This window comes from Fistularia commersonii, chromosome 2, assembly GCF_037954325.1.
Source record: "Fistularia commersonii isolate RoL2024-O1a breed Wild chromosome 2, RoL_Fcom_v1.0, whole genome shotgun sequence".
NCBI classification, from domain to species: domain Eukaryota; kingdom Metazoa; phylum Chordata; class Actinopteri; order Syngnathiformes; family Fistulariidae; genus Fistularia; species Fistularia commersonii.
Genome location: NC_141285.1, coordinates 15082419 through 15100448, shown reverse-complemented (window position 1 = coordinate 15100448; position 18030 = coordinate 15082419). Strand labels below are relative to the sequence as shown.

Sequence of the window (18030 nt, the reverse complement as noted above, 5' to 3'; positions counted from 1 at the left end):
CAGATTTAGAACCTGCCACTGTGTCTGACTGGTCATTTGATGAAAACTGTATATTCTGCTGTTTAAGACGGGACAAAGTAAAGGTAGGATGTTTTGTTTAACTTAAGGTTTTACAATTCACAGAGTGCCTTTTAGTTTCCAAACAGCAGGTTTACATGTGATTTATAAAATGTTACATCCAAGCACTGGCAGAAAGCCTAGTGGCTAACACACTGCTCAATACATCATAACGTACAAAGGAAAAGTTAACTGAAAAAAAAAGACTTAAATAGAGGCAATCGTCTCTTTCGACTACCAGTTAAGTTAAATTCAAAGATAAATGGAGTAGGCTTAATGCATCTTTACTCTTGAGCTCTTTGCTCTGTAATCACTTGTCATTACCAAAGTTAATATTTAAGTGAGAAAATAATAGTTCTTGAAAATAAATTATTTGTTAAATGTATTCCTTAGTATTAGCGTTCTCTGCCTAAACTGTATTGTCTTTTTACAGGAACATTTGATTGGCTTAAGTAATGAGGGGCTGCAAGATACACTAAGGCCTCTCCTGGTTAAAGATCAAACCACAATCAGTAGATTGGAAAAGCAAGCTGAGGAATTTCTCAATGCAGTACTTTGCAGGAAGGGTAAGTCTTGACTTTGTATGCCTTGAGCATTCCATATTTCATTTTAACTTGAGAAATATCCTCACAGCTTGGTTGTTAATAATCATTTATTTCTATTTGAAATCTTTTCGTAGCAACTGAACTTGAGTTTCTTCTGTTGAATTCAAGTGAAGAAACTCAACTCAGTTGCTATAAAAAGATTTCAACCAGAATTAACCATGACCTGGATGAATGCGAACCTCCATAGACAAATATTAACTTGTGTTCAGTAAAGCAATATGGAGGTTTTGTAGTAATTAGGGTTTTAAGACTTACATTTCTCTCTCTCTTTCTTTTGGCTCAGATGTGCCAAGTTTCTTGGATCCACACATTCCAGTAGTGGCGAGAGAGATCCTTCAGAGAATGATACGACAGTTTGCTGCTGAATATACCTCAAAAACAAACTCCCCTCAAGATACTTGCTCTGATCCTCAGCCAAGCTCTGACCAAAGCCTGTCAACTCCACCCTTGGTCTCAGGGGCCAGCGCTATGAGCCCCCCTGCCACAGTAGCTGGGCCTGTACACAACCAGAACCCCGTCCTTAGCAAGCTCCTCATGGCTGACCAGGATGCACCTCTTGACCTCACAATCAAGAAACTCCAGTCTGAGCCTGATGAACAAGGTAATGTCGATTGGTAGGGCAGTGATACAGACTAAACAATTAAATCTAAATGGAGTTATGGTCTGCCTTTTTAACAGAGGGAGTTCTTGACCTGTCTATTAAAAAGAGCCGTGTCAACAGTAGCAGCCTGCCAGTCAACAAGCCATGCCTTTCGCTATCGACATCCGTACTGAAAGGGTAAGACACATATCTTCTCATCCTTTGCTTGATATCGGCCCTTTGTTATTTTATTTTGTCAATATGCATCATAATCCAGTTGGAAAATGAAAAGCAGGATTACACAATAGTCAGGATTTTATGACATTTGGTCGTTGAACCCATTTGTCATGGTGTCAGTGCTGGGGGAATGGGAGTGCTTGAAAGGCTTGAAAATTGAAACTGATTTTTTTTTTTTAGAGAACTAAGGTGCCTGAATGAAAATGAACAGTTCAAATGAGTCATAGTAACAAATGTTTCTGCAACAAAGGATCATGATATACACTGTTTATCATGTGCAAAATATTTTCTTGCTGCTTTTCTGATATTAGATTTTTTTTTTATTCAGAACATTCTTAAAAAGGACCTCATAGGTGACAAGGATATGATAACCTTGAAGCACCTGTTAATTTAATATATTTTTTTATTTCCTATAGTCACAATTGTGTCTTTTAGTCACTGGACTAAATAGCTGGGGAGTGAACAGATTTGTGGCTTCAAATAATTCTGTTAGCCTGACCTTGACATTGACATATTATCTGGTGGCAGGGCTCTGTGCTGATGGTCCATGCTGATATTCTTGAAACTATAAGTAATGTTGAGCTACTTTCAGTACAGTGAATTTAAAAGTGAATTTGTTTGAGTTTCAGAAACATACTACAGGAAATACTCGTGTATGAAAGCTGGTAAGCATTCAATAGAAATGTAACATTTTTTTCAAGCAATTAAAAGAGGGCGGGCATGGGATTGAAAATAATTTTAGCAAATTAATTATATAGCAGGAGATTTTTTCCAAAAAATATTGTCTCAGATGTATTTCAGGCTACGATTCAAAAGAGAGGCAGTATTTTATTCTGTTAATGTCATAATATAAGAGATAGTGACACTTGTTAATATGTTGGTGAAAAGGCTAATTGCATAGCAAGCCCTGTCATCATTTATATTATCTGTCCTGAAGATGCAGAAGTCAGGCAGTTTATTTCAGGATAATTTTCTGTAAAATTCCTCAATATTAGACTGAAAAAAAATTACTTGAAATCAAACAGTCCAGACTGACCTCAGCATTTTACTTAGTTTGATATGTTGTATGAGACGGGTTTTTACACCAATAAGGAAAAACCTTTGGGTCCCATTATACTTTATATTCTCACTCGTTTTGAGACTGGGATGTAATATTTTTATTTTATTAGTTAGGCACCGGTGTTTACGATTTTTGGTTTTTACTAATCTCAAGCATTGGTGCAAAATAAGTGGGACTGATTTCAAGGGGAATGAAGTTGCCTCTGATTTTCCTTGTGTTGCATGTGCAACTGTGTTGATTTTCAAACTTGAAAAAGGATCCAAAAGCAAGTACTTTTTGAGAAATAGTTCTTCTGATTCTTAAAAAGATATTGATCTATTGTAGAGTCGCAAGGCCAGCATCAGCATTATGTTTCAACGTGGCATAGAACCTAATCTTATAACATAGATTTGGGCATCACTCACAATGTATTGAAATCTTTTGGAGATAAATGCACCATGTTTGAAAAACACCCCCCCCATCAAAAAAAAACAAAACAAATTTCTAATGTATCTCTTAAAAGGATTATGAAAGTATTTGATTACCACGCATTTTTTTCTTTCTAAATTGTTTTGGATTTCTCCTTTTTTGGTTACATTTCATCCATCTGGCTTTGAATTTGGTAAAGACAACAAACCCTCTGCTGGCTTACTCTTTTATTGCTGCGCTTGTTCAGTGGTAACGTCACAGACAAAATGTCATTTTGCATCACATAGATATTGTGACCTGCTTAACAGCTATAAATCTGCCTCACAGCAGTAAGTTATCCCCATTTCCCTTTTTTCTCTTGGTTATACATTTTGAGCCGCTGGCATACAAAGACATTTATGCACTCCAGTGTATTCCTTTTCTCTTTGGTTTGTTTTGTTTTTAATTTGCCCATAATCTTTTCTTTCATTTGGTATTCCTTATGTTGATGTAAAGATTGTAAGCAATCGTCAAAACAAGCAAATAAAAATATCTCAAACTCAATGTTTTTGTTCTTAAGTCACACTCACAACCACCCAACTGTTACTTTAAAAGACAGTGATGTTACCAAAGCAAGGTCATATAATAAAGGAGTGGCCAACATCCTCCCCTCCCCAACCCATCCTCCTTTAGAAAAGAGAAAAAGGCTCTGTGCAAGCTCTGCTTACACCCAATTTCCTTCCATCCAATCAGGCGATCCTTGAGAGCGGACGGACAGGATGGGAGGAGGGAGAATTTCGGCCACTCCACCCGTTATAAGCCATCCTCGTCTCTTGCATACTCGCTGCGCATCAAAGAGGAGGTTGGTCTTGAGAGCGACCCAGAATCACCTCTCAGCCATAACCACAGCTCAAGACCTACTGACCTCTTCAGAAACGGATCTGTCCCATGGAGTTCCAAAACTCATTTTGGGGCGCTGCTCAAACTCAAAGCCAGCAGTGAAGCTAGTGAACACCTTAAAGATATCCCTAGGTTGTTGGAAGCTGCTGGGATATTCTCTGATTCCCAGGCCTTTGGAAAAGGAAACCACCAGGATGCCTGCCAAGACCACAGCCGCTCTCTTTCTAATTCATCTTTTGACCTCAAGATTCCCCAGGTTCGAGTTTTGGCCACCGGAACAGACTCCTCTTGGGAAACCCTGCCTAAACAATATTCAGGTTCATTTGAAAATGGTCTCGGCAAGAAGCCTTGTTCCATTTTGCCCAGGCAGAATCTTAAAAACTTCAGCGAAAGTTTTGATGGGTCAGATTTGAAGAAGGAATACTGGCCTTACTACACTGACCGTCAAGCCTTGGTGGGACACTATTCTCTGGATTCAGATTTGGACCAAGGTAACAAACAACCAAGAAAGAAACGTGGTCGATACCGACAGTACAACTCAGAGCTGTTAGAGGAAGCTATCGTGGTCGTGATGGGAGGGAAAATGAGTGTGTCCAAAGCCCAGTCAATATATGGCATTCCACACAGCACATTGGAATACAAAGTCAAAGAGCGATTGGGGACCTTGAAGCATCCCCCTAAAAAGAAACTGAGGCTGCTAAGCCAGCTCGAGGACCAGGGTGTCTCTTGTTCTTCTGGGAACAAAGAACTACACAACCTTGAGCATATTGTTGCTAAGGAAAAAGAGGGCTCCTCCACTGACATTGGGAATGCTTTGCATATTGACAGCCTCTCACCAAATGAATGATAGACGTACATTTCTAACAAACCGCATCTTTATAACCAGACAAATTTTGCATTTGCCCAACGGTGAAAGAACTTCATCTAGCCCCATGGTCTTCTGTTTATGACCATCTAACTTAAATCTTCCAATCATCTTCATGTAATATGGAAGACCGATTATTAATTGTGATTATTAATGTACATTTTAAATTCTATTTAAGTTTATTTATTTAACTTATCTATTTGAAAATTACTGTTCCTGGCTCTATAAATATATTCCCTGTATTCGTTACAATCAGCCAAATTGAATACCTGCTTTAGTGGCGTCCCCCAGTGCCTTCTGTCGGTACTGTCCACTATTTTCAGTATAGAGCGAGTATATCTGACTTGTAAATATAAAGTTATGCATGCTAAACAAACAATGTTGTAACTAAGACATGTCAATGGATGACAGTAAAAGTTCCTATCACTGTTTTGCAAATGCATCTCTGACTGAAGTATTTCAACACTGTCATGTGCATAATTCATTTTAATTTCAAATACTAAAAAATATGATTTTTAGAGCAAGGAAGCAAATGCATTTACTTTATTTACCCATATTAAGCTTACTTTACAGTTAATGTATTTGTAGGATTCACTGTGCTATATGGATGGTAATAGGTTTCCCTCATTGCCTTTATGACAGCTCAGGATAATTTCAGGTTGGGATGCAGTACTTGTCAGTGACAGAAAATGTCTTACATAACAGCTACTGTAGACATGAATATACCTCAGTTACATATATACTTCACTGTACAGTTGCCTCTTATGAATCATCTCATTTTGAGAAGTAAAAAAACGCCAAATACCCTCTTAGCTAACAAGTCTTAACAAGCTAGCAAGTCTTACTGACAAGTATGTATACCCTGTGCCCTAATGTCTTCACATCATACCTTAACTGTAGGTAGCATGTCAGTGCCAGTGTAAGCCTTCAAAGTATTTTAGATCAGTTTGATTATGGGCTTATTTTTATTTCTAGATTTCAAGTATCATATTTTGTATTTATTTTTCTTCACAGAAATAATAGTTATTTTGATCATCTCAGTCATGATTACAAAACATGACCCTTTTTCACCATGTTAACGTAGAATGGTTCACGCATTTCACATATGCGAATGCAGATCCTTTAAGGCACATGATAAAAAGACTTCAGTAGCATTTTAAATACTTTTAGAAGTCCAAATGAAATTTGTGTTTTATTTTCTTTCATTAAGAATGACAACTTTTTCCAGGCAATTAATTCCAAATGAAGTGAAATGACATTGTTAGTTTCTAAGTAGTGTACACCAGATAAACCCACCTATTTTAGTTTTTAAAGATCAGTAAGGTGAAAATTTAGTCTATTCTTTGTTAAGATTATTGAAGATATTAATGTTTTGCAGTAGAATTTGTACTTCAGAAGTGGTCGTAGGGTATATTCATCTCATTCAATGTTAAATAAAAAAATTGAATTTGGTTTATATACAAAAACCGTTAACACCATAAATTACCATCACTATTCAAGAGTTTATTAAAGTATTTTGTTGTAATAAGTGATTGCTCACCACACTAATTCTTTAGTTGAAGGGATTTTTATACTATGTGCAACATTGCATTTCAATCTTTGTTGTGATTTCATGGCAGGGTGCATTCTATACAATGAAATGTATAGAATGGATATTGGTTAATTTTCCTATTCCTTTTCTTGAAGTAGTGTTAAGCACAATTGGTTTTACTGGTTTTGTTGCCTAGGTATAGCCTTTTTTGTAGAAGTAATTTGTCTGGCAGCCCACATTTCATTTTCTTCTGCCTCATTCTTTTCATTACTCCAGCGGGACACCTCAGTGTGCATTATCATTTATGCCTCAGGACATTTTAATATGGGACTATGGCCCATTATACTTTGATCAGGTGAATATGCATTTGTAGCAAATTTGAGTTAACTATCATTTTACCAATCAGGCTTTTAAATGCACAGTATTTGTTTGACTAATGTGGTTGCTTTTATCAATGGCTTTGAATTGCTTTGGATTCAGTTAACCCAGATATACATAATATTGTATTACAGTTAAAAATGCAGCGATTGTAAAACTTGAAATTATTTTACTGTTACAAGTACTCTAGAAGCCTAACAGCACAATGCAATAGAATTTCTTAATGGTCAATGATTTAGTAGATACTCTTAGCTGTCATGGCTCGCGTGTCCTCAAATGTTAACCTTATTGTTATTTCTGATTATAAATTCTTTCTAATTGACTATTTTTTTTGGGCCAAACCTTACAATCCCAGCCAAATTCAACACATTCACAAACATTTCATGAAAAGATTAACACGTACAAAAAAAGTTGCAATTTTACTGGCGTATACATAATATTCCTTTTAATTCACAGTCGCATCGACAATCGTCAGGCATCACATAAAAGTCTTGCATCAATTTTTTTTCCATTTAGTGTTATTGAATTGCAATTATTATACGGGCACATACAGTATGTAACATTAAAAGACACCTGTAAGCTCCTTCTTGTAGCAAATCTGACTACCTCACAGAAAACTCATATCACAGTCTGCTATTCTCTGAGCAGCTTTCTACAACCGTTTATAATTTCTCAGCTTTCACATCATTTTTTTTTTAAAGATAGATATTCATAAATATTGGAGGAGCAATGATATAAGAAAGAAATAATCAATCAAAAATTTCAAACATGTAAATATTTAAGTGTATTGTACTTCATTTGTTTGTTTTATTACATTATTATTTTATATATATTTTCAGGGTAGGGAAATGGTTATATGAAAGATAAGACACAGGAACTGTTTTGTTTCTGATATATATGGGCAACTTCTCTCTCCCTTACATACGTGTTGTAAGCTAATATGTTTGGAGTACAGTTTATTTTTTAATGCAGTATATATTAATCAATATTTATTAACCAATACCTAAATCGTCACTTAAGTAACTATGAATGTAAATGGCTTTAACAATATAAAAAGCATAAGTGTTTAAAGACATATGGATATAATGGTTTAAAGGTAAATTAAATTGTCTAACATAATAGATGGAAAGGAACTACTTTAAGATTGTCCTTTTCTTTGTTATTAAAAATGTTGGGTATTGCTCAGTCAATAGAATGCACTGGTGGAAAAATTCTTGTTGAAACAACAAGATAACCCAAGTGGGGAAAAAAGCAACCTTTCAGATAAAATATAATTGAGAAAAAAATGAATAGATTTCTTTTTTTTAATGTTTGAGTTAACATTCAAAATGTATAAAGGAATGACACTGTGTATTTTTGCATGAATGGATTGAACCAAATGTGATAATGAAACATTAGTTGTATATGGTGACATGTATCTTTCAAGGACGCTTTACTGGAAATAATGAAGTGTTGTAGGTGTGTTACTGTTGAGTTCACATTGTGTAAAGATGGACAAAGAACCTCAGAAATTGCTGAAAGAGTTTAAAAACTAGACAATATGTCATCCAACATAGAACTGTTTGATATCTTCAAATGTAAATCTTTAATGTACAGTAAAGATGGAAAATCACAGAGGAGTGTTGTTAACAGTGGTAAAATATTGTGATTTTTTTTTTTAAGAACTTGATTTGTTCTTGCTTTTTTTGAAAAAATCTTTGAGTTACTCCTGTAAAAGAAAAATGCATACACAGGTTGTCAGGTCATTACTGCAATAATGTAGTGAAACAGCAAAACCCTCAGGGATAAAATCCTTACCACTCAATATTCAGGTACCTGTCTTACATTTGTACCAGCAGGGATAGAAATTAAAAACTCAGCAAAAAATCTAAAAAAGCATAACAGCAAAATGGCTCCATTTGCAGCAAAGGTTATTTTTCATCACAAAGAAACTATTTTTTAATCACTAAAATTATTTGAAATATTTTGGCTTTATGTACAAATTATTTATGTTTTTAGACCAAAAAAAGTAAATTTTTCCCTTTTTCTTTTTATTTTTGTACTTTGTTATAAAATGAATGTCAATCCAAACACAGCCACAGGTAACATGTCATCTTGTAAAGTTTGAAATGAAAGATTTAATTTGTAGTTAGTAAGTGCGCAATGCCTCACAGAGGACATAATTTTTAACTATATAATGAAAACTGGGTTCTTGGAATTTTTTAAAAAAATCCCCACATTACTTAGTAGATATATGCTATGAAAATGATTTGAACGTCAGATCTGTTGACTCCTGATCACTTTTGATTCATTGCTGGCTTCGTCATAGTTGTGTCAAAATGTAATTTTTCAGAGCATTCAGTTTTGCGGTGCGTAATCAATCTTCTCACATGAGTTGAAGGTTTTTCTAAAATGTTATAATATCAGTAAACGAGTATAGTATCTACTTGGCCTATAGGGTTGCTTTTCAGCCTTTAACGCTCTATTATTTGCGTCAGTAGACAAAGCCTTGTAACATACTGTTTCTTTGTAGGGTCTCCTCAGGAAACCCAATGTGGTTCAATTTGTCTGTTTATTTCCGTCAGGCCAATGTGTAGCTTGGAAAGTTTTGAACTTTTGCAAAAAAAAAACAATGTTTTACTGATGATTATAAGATAAATATATTTTTCTGGCATAGTGTTTAGGTGTAAATGCTTCAATGGTATCTGAGGATTTTTTAAAAAAACTACCTCACTGACATACTTAAGCCACCCACCAACCCCCAGAAAAAAAATATGTGGTTACTTCTGAGATTTGTATAAAAAACCATCACAGGTAGTAGAATTGGCGATCTTGCATTTGTTCAGTCATGCCTGTGTTGCTGTGCTGTTTTTTCTTTTACTGTTTGATTTTTTTATTTTTATTTTAGGGAGTTATTGAACACTTGTATTTAAATGTTATCCTTTGCACTACATGAAAACTTGACACAAATAATGTACTCTATATTTGCCCCTAATGCATTGCTCTTTCGAGTTATAAAACTTTGTAATCAAAGAGGGCCACCACTGCTTAATGTCTTGTGCATGTGTAAGATTTTCTTGGTGTATACTAGATCAAAAATGGTAGTGTGCAAAAAAACAAAAAATTTCAACTGTAACTATGTCATTGAGAAATTCACTGGCTGGAAAACTCATCTTTTAAGATCACTTATTCTTCTAATAAATATGCATTGATTAAAAATGTTAAACAGTGGTGGATTATTTTGGACATATTCATGTACCATTGCCTTAGTGCTTTTTTTTTTTTTTTTTTTTTTTGCTCAAAAATATGAATTATTCTTCTCTCCTTAAATATTTGATAATGCACATTTTCACCTTTAATTGTTTATTTATCAATGTATTTGTTTGTTTTTCCTCTTCAGTGACTGCTCAGACTTGCGTGCAGTGAAGGCCAAAGAACTGCAGTCCACCTCCACACTGGAACAATTCATGGCCAAGCTCTGCCTACATCACCAGAGACAGATCATAGATGCCATTGGTTTTCTACAGACAGAGGTCAAAGCACTTGCATCGTCCAGCACACAGCCAACAAATAAGTCAGCCTCTGGGATCCTGGCAACTACCTGCTCCATTGCAGTCAACTCTGGAGTGTCATGCTCTCAGCCAAGGTTTCCCAGTGAATCTACTCTGAAGTCAGAAGTTCAGGATTTGTCCCACTCTTTCCCAATCAGTTGTGCAATGAAAAAAGGTCCTGAAACAGAAGTTTCGATGAAAGCAGCTGTCGCTCATAGCCCTGTATTGGATCTTCGTAGTCCTGGGTCAGAGAGCAACCAGGCTTTGGTCCCCTGCACTGTTAGTCCAACTAACACAAAATACAACCGCATTAATGACCATGCGCCCCTTAAAATGAAAATAATGAAGACCAGTAACATTGCTGCTGGTAAAACTCTATCGTGTGTTCTGACGACCTCGCTTTCATCAGACTCTGGCACTTTGGAGAATAGACAGGGTAACTCAAATTCATCCAACAGAATAGAGGCTCATAGTGCGAGGCTTAGCTCTTCTGTGAAAAGACACAATCATGTTAGTCACACAAACCAACCCAGACAGAGAGAAACTCTCGGGCATGCCAAAGATGCATCAGGAAAGCCGTTTTCAGTTCATGCAACAATTACCCTGGATTCTCCACGGACTGCCAGGAAGACCATCAGGGCCTCATCTGATCATCAGACCAGGGACTCTCCTTGTAGGGTATTGGTTGACCCTGATCTTGGTCACTGTGACATTGTTTATATAGACAAGCCAATAACAGAGTGCTTGAAAGAAAAGCAACGTAATATGATTCCACGTCGCAATGCCAGAAAAAGCACCAGAGGACACATGTACTCAGATGAAATTTGGGAATTAAAAACCGTCCGTACATTGGCTGGAAGGGGTAACTGTCCTAATCCAATGCCAGAGTTGACCACATTGGTCACACCAAGACAAATTCTGTCAAAGCCTGAAGGTGTACCTCCGGTGGACATGCCTTTTGCTGGCGCATGCTTAGACACAATGAGTGAACAGATGTCCACAGAGGAATCGGATGAGAGGGTAATACCAGGATCAGGGGATATGGTAGAGGTAGCAGCCAGTGAAGTAGATACTGTAGTAGAAACTAGTCAAACTGATGTGTGTCAGAGTAAGGCACAGTCCGCTCCCCAGTCAATTGTGAACTCTCCGACAGAGAACAGAAAAATAGATGTGTGTACAAGTGTAGACCACGAGACAACTATGGATTTGGTGAAAACAATAGGAAGTGAAGATATTGTTTCACAGGAAACAGTTGAAGCAGAGCAAGCAAACCAATTTGAACCTACCCAGCTGGAGAAGGCAGAGGGAGCAGTGTCAGAAACAGTTACAGAACCAGTAGAGAATAACAGCATAGATGAGGTGGAACCCCAGATAACATTAGATACAATTCAGAGCAGTGAACATGTCCAGCAAAATAGCCCCCAATCCCAGTTAGACATGATTAATGAAGAGACACAAGAAGTTGAAAGGGAGAGGCTAGAAGATGAGCAACCTATGGAACTTCAGCCAAAAACACAGATTTCCCATGATGATACAGGCAAGGCAGAAAAGTCCAATCATACATGTTCGGTAGATGAGGATACGATGAAAGAGCAGGAGGTTAAAACAGCAGAAGCAGTTGAAGGTGTTTCACCTTTAGAAACATCAGTAGAAGAGGATGATGACTATGATGTGTCGTCAAAGACACTTGATACGCTCTTGAAAGAATTACCCCCCTGGCGTAGAAAAAAAGGTACCGTGATCTTGCTCCCAAAGAGGTTACGGCATACAGAATCTGTGATAGTGGGGTATGTTAATGGTAGACCCATATCAGCCTCTGATAGAAGTCTACGTCGTAGATTTCGTAACAGTGGCACATCACGCAGTAGGTCCCCAATTAAGTCCACCCCCACTCCTAACAAAGCCATTGTTGATCCATCTGAAACTGTTAATTTGGAGAGACACACCACTAAATCCCCTGGAAATTTGGGTGAGAATACAGCCATAACCCAGAAGCAGGCAGAACTAGCTTCAAGTTTAGTATCTAAGTCACCATTAAGACCCAAACAAATCCAAAAACATAAGAAGGTTCAGAAAGATCGGGAAACACTGCCTGGCCTTTCTGATCCGATATCTGATTCTTTTCAAAACATCAATTCTAAACGTCAACTTAGATCAACCAGTCAGAAGCCTGATCAAAGTCCAGCCTCACTGCCATCTTCAAACTCTGCCTCTTTAGATACACCCCCATCTCCGCACAATGTAGCTACCGATGTCTTTATACCCCCCCTGCTTCCAATGCCTTCTCCTTTAATTGGGTCATCTTCCCCTGCACCCTCAGAACAGTCCTGTCTGAGCACAGTCCAAGAAAATACTCTAGAGGTAAACAGTGAAAAAAATCAACCAATGAGGACAACATCAGAAGAAACTCAAAAAATGTTGCTTGAAAACCTGCATCCCAAACAGAAACTAAGATCAGCAAAGGCTGGATTAGATGGAAGTAAGAATGAGATGGAGCACGTTCACACTGAGCTGAGAGTAAATCAGAATCCTGATAAGACTGACGTACAAACACAATTGAGAAGTAAACAAGTTGTCAGAAAGGAGTCTCTGCCAGAGCAGCCAAATGCATCTCTTAAAGAAAAGTCTGAAAGCGGAGAAAAGAGTTCTTCTCAGACAGATAGGCCCACCAGAATGCCACTGAGGAGTGAGAGCAGTAAGGCTGAAAGTTCCCCTCAGTCGCTTACTCAGTCAATACCACTGGAAAACAAAAAATTAACTTTGAGGTCTCAGAAATTGTCTGCAGTGTCTACCAGTGCTATTTCTGTTGTTGAAAAACATAGTGATGGGGCTTCAACCTCCAAAATGATGCAAGACAAGGCAACTAAAGCTCATGCAAAGCCCCCTCCATTAACGGCCACTTCTTCGGCACGCTTCAGTTCTAACCTTCACGCCATCACATCAAGACCGGAGCCCCTCAAACAGACTAACAAATTTTTTGAGACACTGACGGGAGAAGAAAACCAACAGCTTCTCACAAACCTGAACATTAAGTATGATAAGATGCAGAAAGGCTGGGTGCCATTGGACAAGGAGGGTCAGCCAGCAACAAAATACAAAAACAAAGCAGACAGGCAGGCAGCTATATGGAAAAGTAAACGCAGGGCACGAAAACCAAAGTCTGCAGAGCACCACAAGTACTCTCCAGTGCAAATGCTCTTCATGAAAGGTTTTGATCTCACAAGTATTTGCCGCTGGTTCCTTGAATCAACAGAAACAAAGTCCCTTGTCATTGTTAAGAAAGTAAATACACGTCTTCCATCAGAAACCCAGCTGTGCTTTCACAGCTCATCCAGTACGCCAGGGACCTCTCAGGGTGTATTTCCAAGCCTACAGGCAGAGCGCTTAAAGAAACATCTAAAAAAGTTTGCCATTGCCTCTCCTGTAAAGAGCAACCCCAAGAGTCAGAAGCTGATTGCTAAAGCACTGGAGCAGGAGGCCATAGCTGTCAAAGGGAAAGAGAGAAGAGAACTACCCAGCACCACGCAAAATTTAATCAAGTCGTACTGCTCTATTGAAGCCCATGTGCCGAGAGGCGAGGCCCAGAAAGCTTCTGGCAAATCAAAGAACCCGGCAAGTGCCAGGATCCTGAGGAAATACTCAAATATCCGAGAGAAGATGCAGGTCCAGCAAACTGATGTTAGACTAAAAAATGGCTCCAAAAGCTTAAAAGCAAACAATTTGAAAAGACTGACAACCACAAAGTCCGCCTCAAAGTCAAATTTGAAACCACCGCTGAAAGCACAAAAGTCAGCCCAACCAGTTAGCAAACACATCAGAGAGTTTACAGGCAAAATGGAGAAGAGGAAAAAATTGGATGTCAGAAAGGCTGTAAGGCAACCTGTTTATGAGAGAGCAGTCAGGGCCCAGACAAGTGTTAGAGCTATACCTAAAAAAGAAGAATTTGCAAAGAGAGGCTCTCCACGGCTTGGGTCTCCTAGAACATTTGAAAGCAATCCCCTTGATGTGTCTAAAAACAGGGGAAACAAAAGACTAATTGAAGGAGACAAAGAAATGGAAAAATCAACTGTGAATAAAATGAATGCTCCTAGTCTAGTTTCTGAAATCAAACACATAGAGAATATCAGTGAAACCCCACAGCCGAGCTTGGAGGTCAAGGGCCCAAGTTCACCTGACCAGGTCCTGACGAGATCACAGAGAAAAATGGAAGCACCAGCCTCTCCGCTTGGAAACCTCAGTCAGATGTCAAAGAGATCAACAAAATTAACTGCAATAAATAATGTGCTTCAAAAACCAGGTAGGAGACCTGAAGGAGCAGCATCAACCAGAAGAGGGGCTTTGAAACCTGTAAAGAGAAGCCAGGCAGCCATGTTGCCACGCAGTGCATCTAAAAGAGCTCAGGAGTATTTAGTGAGACCAGCTAAGCGCACCAGGACATCACATACAAAATAAAATGGAGCACATAAAAAGACATAACTTTCAGTTTAATTCTTTTCTTTAATTTTCCTTTTTTCTTTTCTTTTTTTGTATCTGAGTTATTATTCAGAAGGACCAGAAGTATGTGTTTGTGCTCTTCACCGAACTCCTCTCGCATTTTTTTTTCGGTTGGTAAACTTGTAAAGAATGATCGGATATTTTGAAATTCGTTAATGCTTTAGTAAACTCAAGGCCAGAAAATGCTTGTATGATTGGTTAATTCATTGAGCTGAATGCTTTGCTCTGTGTTCAGGGACAACACGCAGGTCCTACATGATGCCTAACAGACACCCCTTGGCTGTTAGGCTGTATGTTTCAATACTGACACAGCTGGAGATGACATAACCAACAAAAGCTAAAATAAGAAACATAATTCTATGATGTTGTTATCATGATGACATATAATCCATACAATATTCAGTTATGTTTTTGATTAGTAAACCATTATTATTTGGCAAATGACAAGAGATTTTTTTTTGTTTTTTTTATTTTTCCTCCAAATTTTACTGGCAGGTTATTTTCTCCAGCCTGTCTTCTAATCACACATAGTGATGACGTGACTGTTGTGACCAGGTGCCTTATTTATGAAGTGTTACGTTATAGAATGTGTTGCTAAATGTAAAAAAAATCCTGTCTTAGATAAAATTACTCGATTACTACAGAGGCAGAGAACCTTTTCAAAGAGTGCTGTTGATGTTCAGCCTCATGCTTTGTCTGTAAATTCTTTATGTTGACCAAGGCATTTTGATTTGTTCTTTTGTGAATTTTATTTTTCTATGCCCATTTCGCAGAGCATTAACATTAAGGTGTTGTTAACGTAGTTGCATTAGATGTTCAAAACGTTAAGTCTGGATTGTTGAAACAGTCAGCAGTGCTATGTATGTGTCATGACAAAGGTTTATATTTATTATCTTTATTCCTGGACAGTCTCATCTTGTTTGTACCTCAACGGTCTCTGCATTATGCCCATTGTTATTGAGTATTGTACCTGCTTCCACACCTGTTTAGCTGGTTGATCTGGAAAGTGTTGCAGATCTATTTTAGCAACGTGACTGGCTTCCTGTATCTCAAATCCATTTATGTATTTATGCCCTTGATCTTTGAAGCTTAAAACTATTCTAGACTATGCATGCATGTTTTGTGCTCATCAACCACTTGTACAGAAAAACCCTGAAAAACTTCGGGATATTTGTTGAGGTGTCACTTTGGCAATGATATTTCTGGACAAATAATAAAACAACAAAATATGTATGTATGTATGTATGTATGTGTGTGTGCGTGCGTACGTGCGTGCGTGCATGCGTGTGTGTGTGTGAGTGTGTGTATGTGCGTGCGCCCGTATGGTTGATGTTCATGACCTCTTTAGCATTAATGGCACATTACAGGCTGATAAATTCCTTCCCAAGTCGAATATAGTATTTTGGGGTAGGCTAATCATGCTTTTGAGTTGTGTTTTGAAGTATGTTCCAGTTTTATTGTTATTAATTTTTATCCTCATTTACTGTCAGGCAAATGTTCTCATGATGTGAAGTTTCCTTTACTTCCATAGTAATAACTGACTCAAATATTTTGTCATAATACAGTTTTTAGCACAGATGTCTTTCTCATATGTAAATGCATGTCCATCATGTTTTATTGTTATTTAAGAACTCTTTAGACTAATAAATTCAGCAATTTTAAAATGGCCCACCAAATATCAGACTTGAACATGTTTACCATACAGTTGCTATTTAAATATTTTTGATTTTGTATATTAGAAAGAAATAACTGCTTTATTTGTGGTAATCCCAAGAATGATACATCTTTATGTTGAGAACTTTGTATTTTTTGCTGGAGTTGATATAAAAATGTATGAATTTTATCACTGGTCTTGTGGCTACTTCAGGTGTTAAAATCTTTTTCAAAAATGTTTATATTGTTTTTGAAAGATCAGAAAATGAAGGGGGCTTGTGGAGGCGAGTTACCTTGTTACCTAGAAGCATTTAGTAAAGTTTGGAGTTTATATACTGTATATATTTTTTCCTGATGAAGATTTGATATTGTAGTCAATTCTAATATTTTTGTCTAATTCATATAAAAATGGTTTTGTTTGTTTTTCTTATTATTGCAATTAATTACTATCAGATTACTATCCTTTTCAAGTATTTGGCTTTTTAAATTAACCAAATCTTGGTGCAGCCAGATAATGTGGTCAATAGCATCACAAAAAAATTAGTTTTGTTTTTATAGATTATATACTTCATTTTTATAGATCATGTACAAGTAATTCACAGGATATTGTACATTTTCCAATACTGCTAACTTATGATTAGATTCTAATAGAATAGTTATATTCTATTATTTAGCAGCATCACTAATTAGTTAAACGTTTTTATCCCTCTACAGTCCGTGTGTATTTACGCAGAATTAATTTGTTGAATTAGGCGAAATAAAGAGCTGATTCAAACATGAGTAAGACTTACAGAACAAACGTCATTCTTAATTTTTTTCAGACACTGAAATGTTACTGAATTAATTCCTTTTGCCATAGGGAAAAACCCAGTTGTGACAGTCCTACTTTTGGACCGTTTTTAAAAAATGTATTTATATGTATTTTTTAAATAAGACTGTCACTTAGCGTGAGGCATTACATGTAATAATGACTTGCCATATGGCACTATGTTAACTTCTCAGATGGATGAGCAGTCAGCCTTCCTCCCCTCAGGCCCTTTAGAAAACAGGAAACCTGATTATGTTATGAAAATGCTCAGTCATGGAAGTGAACTTAAAACCAGCATGGTCTGTTGTAAATCAAAGACCCCAAACTGGCTGAGCATGGGGTTGCTGGGGTCTGATGAGATCCAAATATAGTAAAGATGGTGGAATCCCACAAGATTAGGCCTGTAAGCTGGCATCAGAAAGGCATATGGACAGCCTGGGAGTTTGTTGTCAACATTGGCTAATACAGAGAAGGCCTCAAGCGAGGCTGATCATTCTTAAAAGGGCCAAGCACCACACACCTCTCAGTTGCCAGAACCGGTGTCAGGGATCAGACATGAACTGCCATCTGCGCCTCTTTCAATGGACTAGCTTGCCACACATCTCAACCGAATGCAAGGCAGCATTGATATAAAGCTGCAGCTGATGGCGGCACAACCACATCCTGCATAACTTGCACATTTAACAGAGCGCACCAAGTCCGGGGAGGGGCTTGTTGCATGAAAAGGCAAAGTTCCTCAACAAGATGACCACAGCCTCCTCATGGTATGGCGTGACATTGTCATCTTGCCCACCTCTACCAAAACAGTCATCATAGCTGGACTGACTCTCCCATGGGAGGAGTATAGAAAGGCTGCCTCAACGGGAAAACAGAAGTACATAGAACTGGCAGCTGTGTGTTCACAAGCTGGGTGGAGGGCTTTCACCAACCCAGCGCAAAAAGTAG

At 37.6% G+C, this 18030-nt stretch overlaps 1 protein-coding gene across 2 annotated transcripts in view; it reads left to right on the top strand.

Annotated features, from left to right (window-relative positions):
• LOC147236494 (uncharacterized) overlaps positions 1–16467 on the top strand; it is a 30097-nt gene extending 13630 nt beyond the window's left edge. For both annotated transcript variants that reach the window (XM_086169744.1, XM_086169751.1), the window contains exons 3-7: positions 4–83; positions 491–623; positions 946–1263; positions 1341–1440; positions 9980–16467. In XM_086169744.1, the coding sequence (XP_086025870.1) occupies positions 4–83; positions 491–623; positions 946–1263; positions 1341–1440; positions 9980–14582 (5234 nt within the window). In that variant the 3' untranslated portion in view covers positions 14583–16467. The remainder of the gene's footprint in view (positions 1–3; positions 84–490; positions 624–945; positions 1264–1340; positions 1441–9979) is intronic.
• Positions 16468–18030: the final 1563 nt, after the last annotated feature.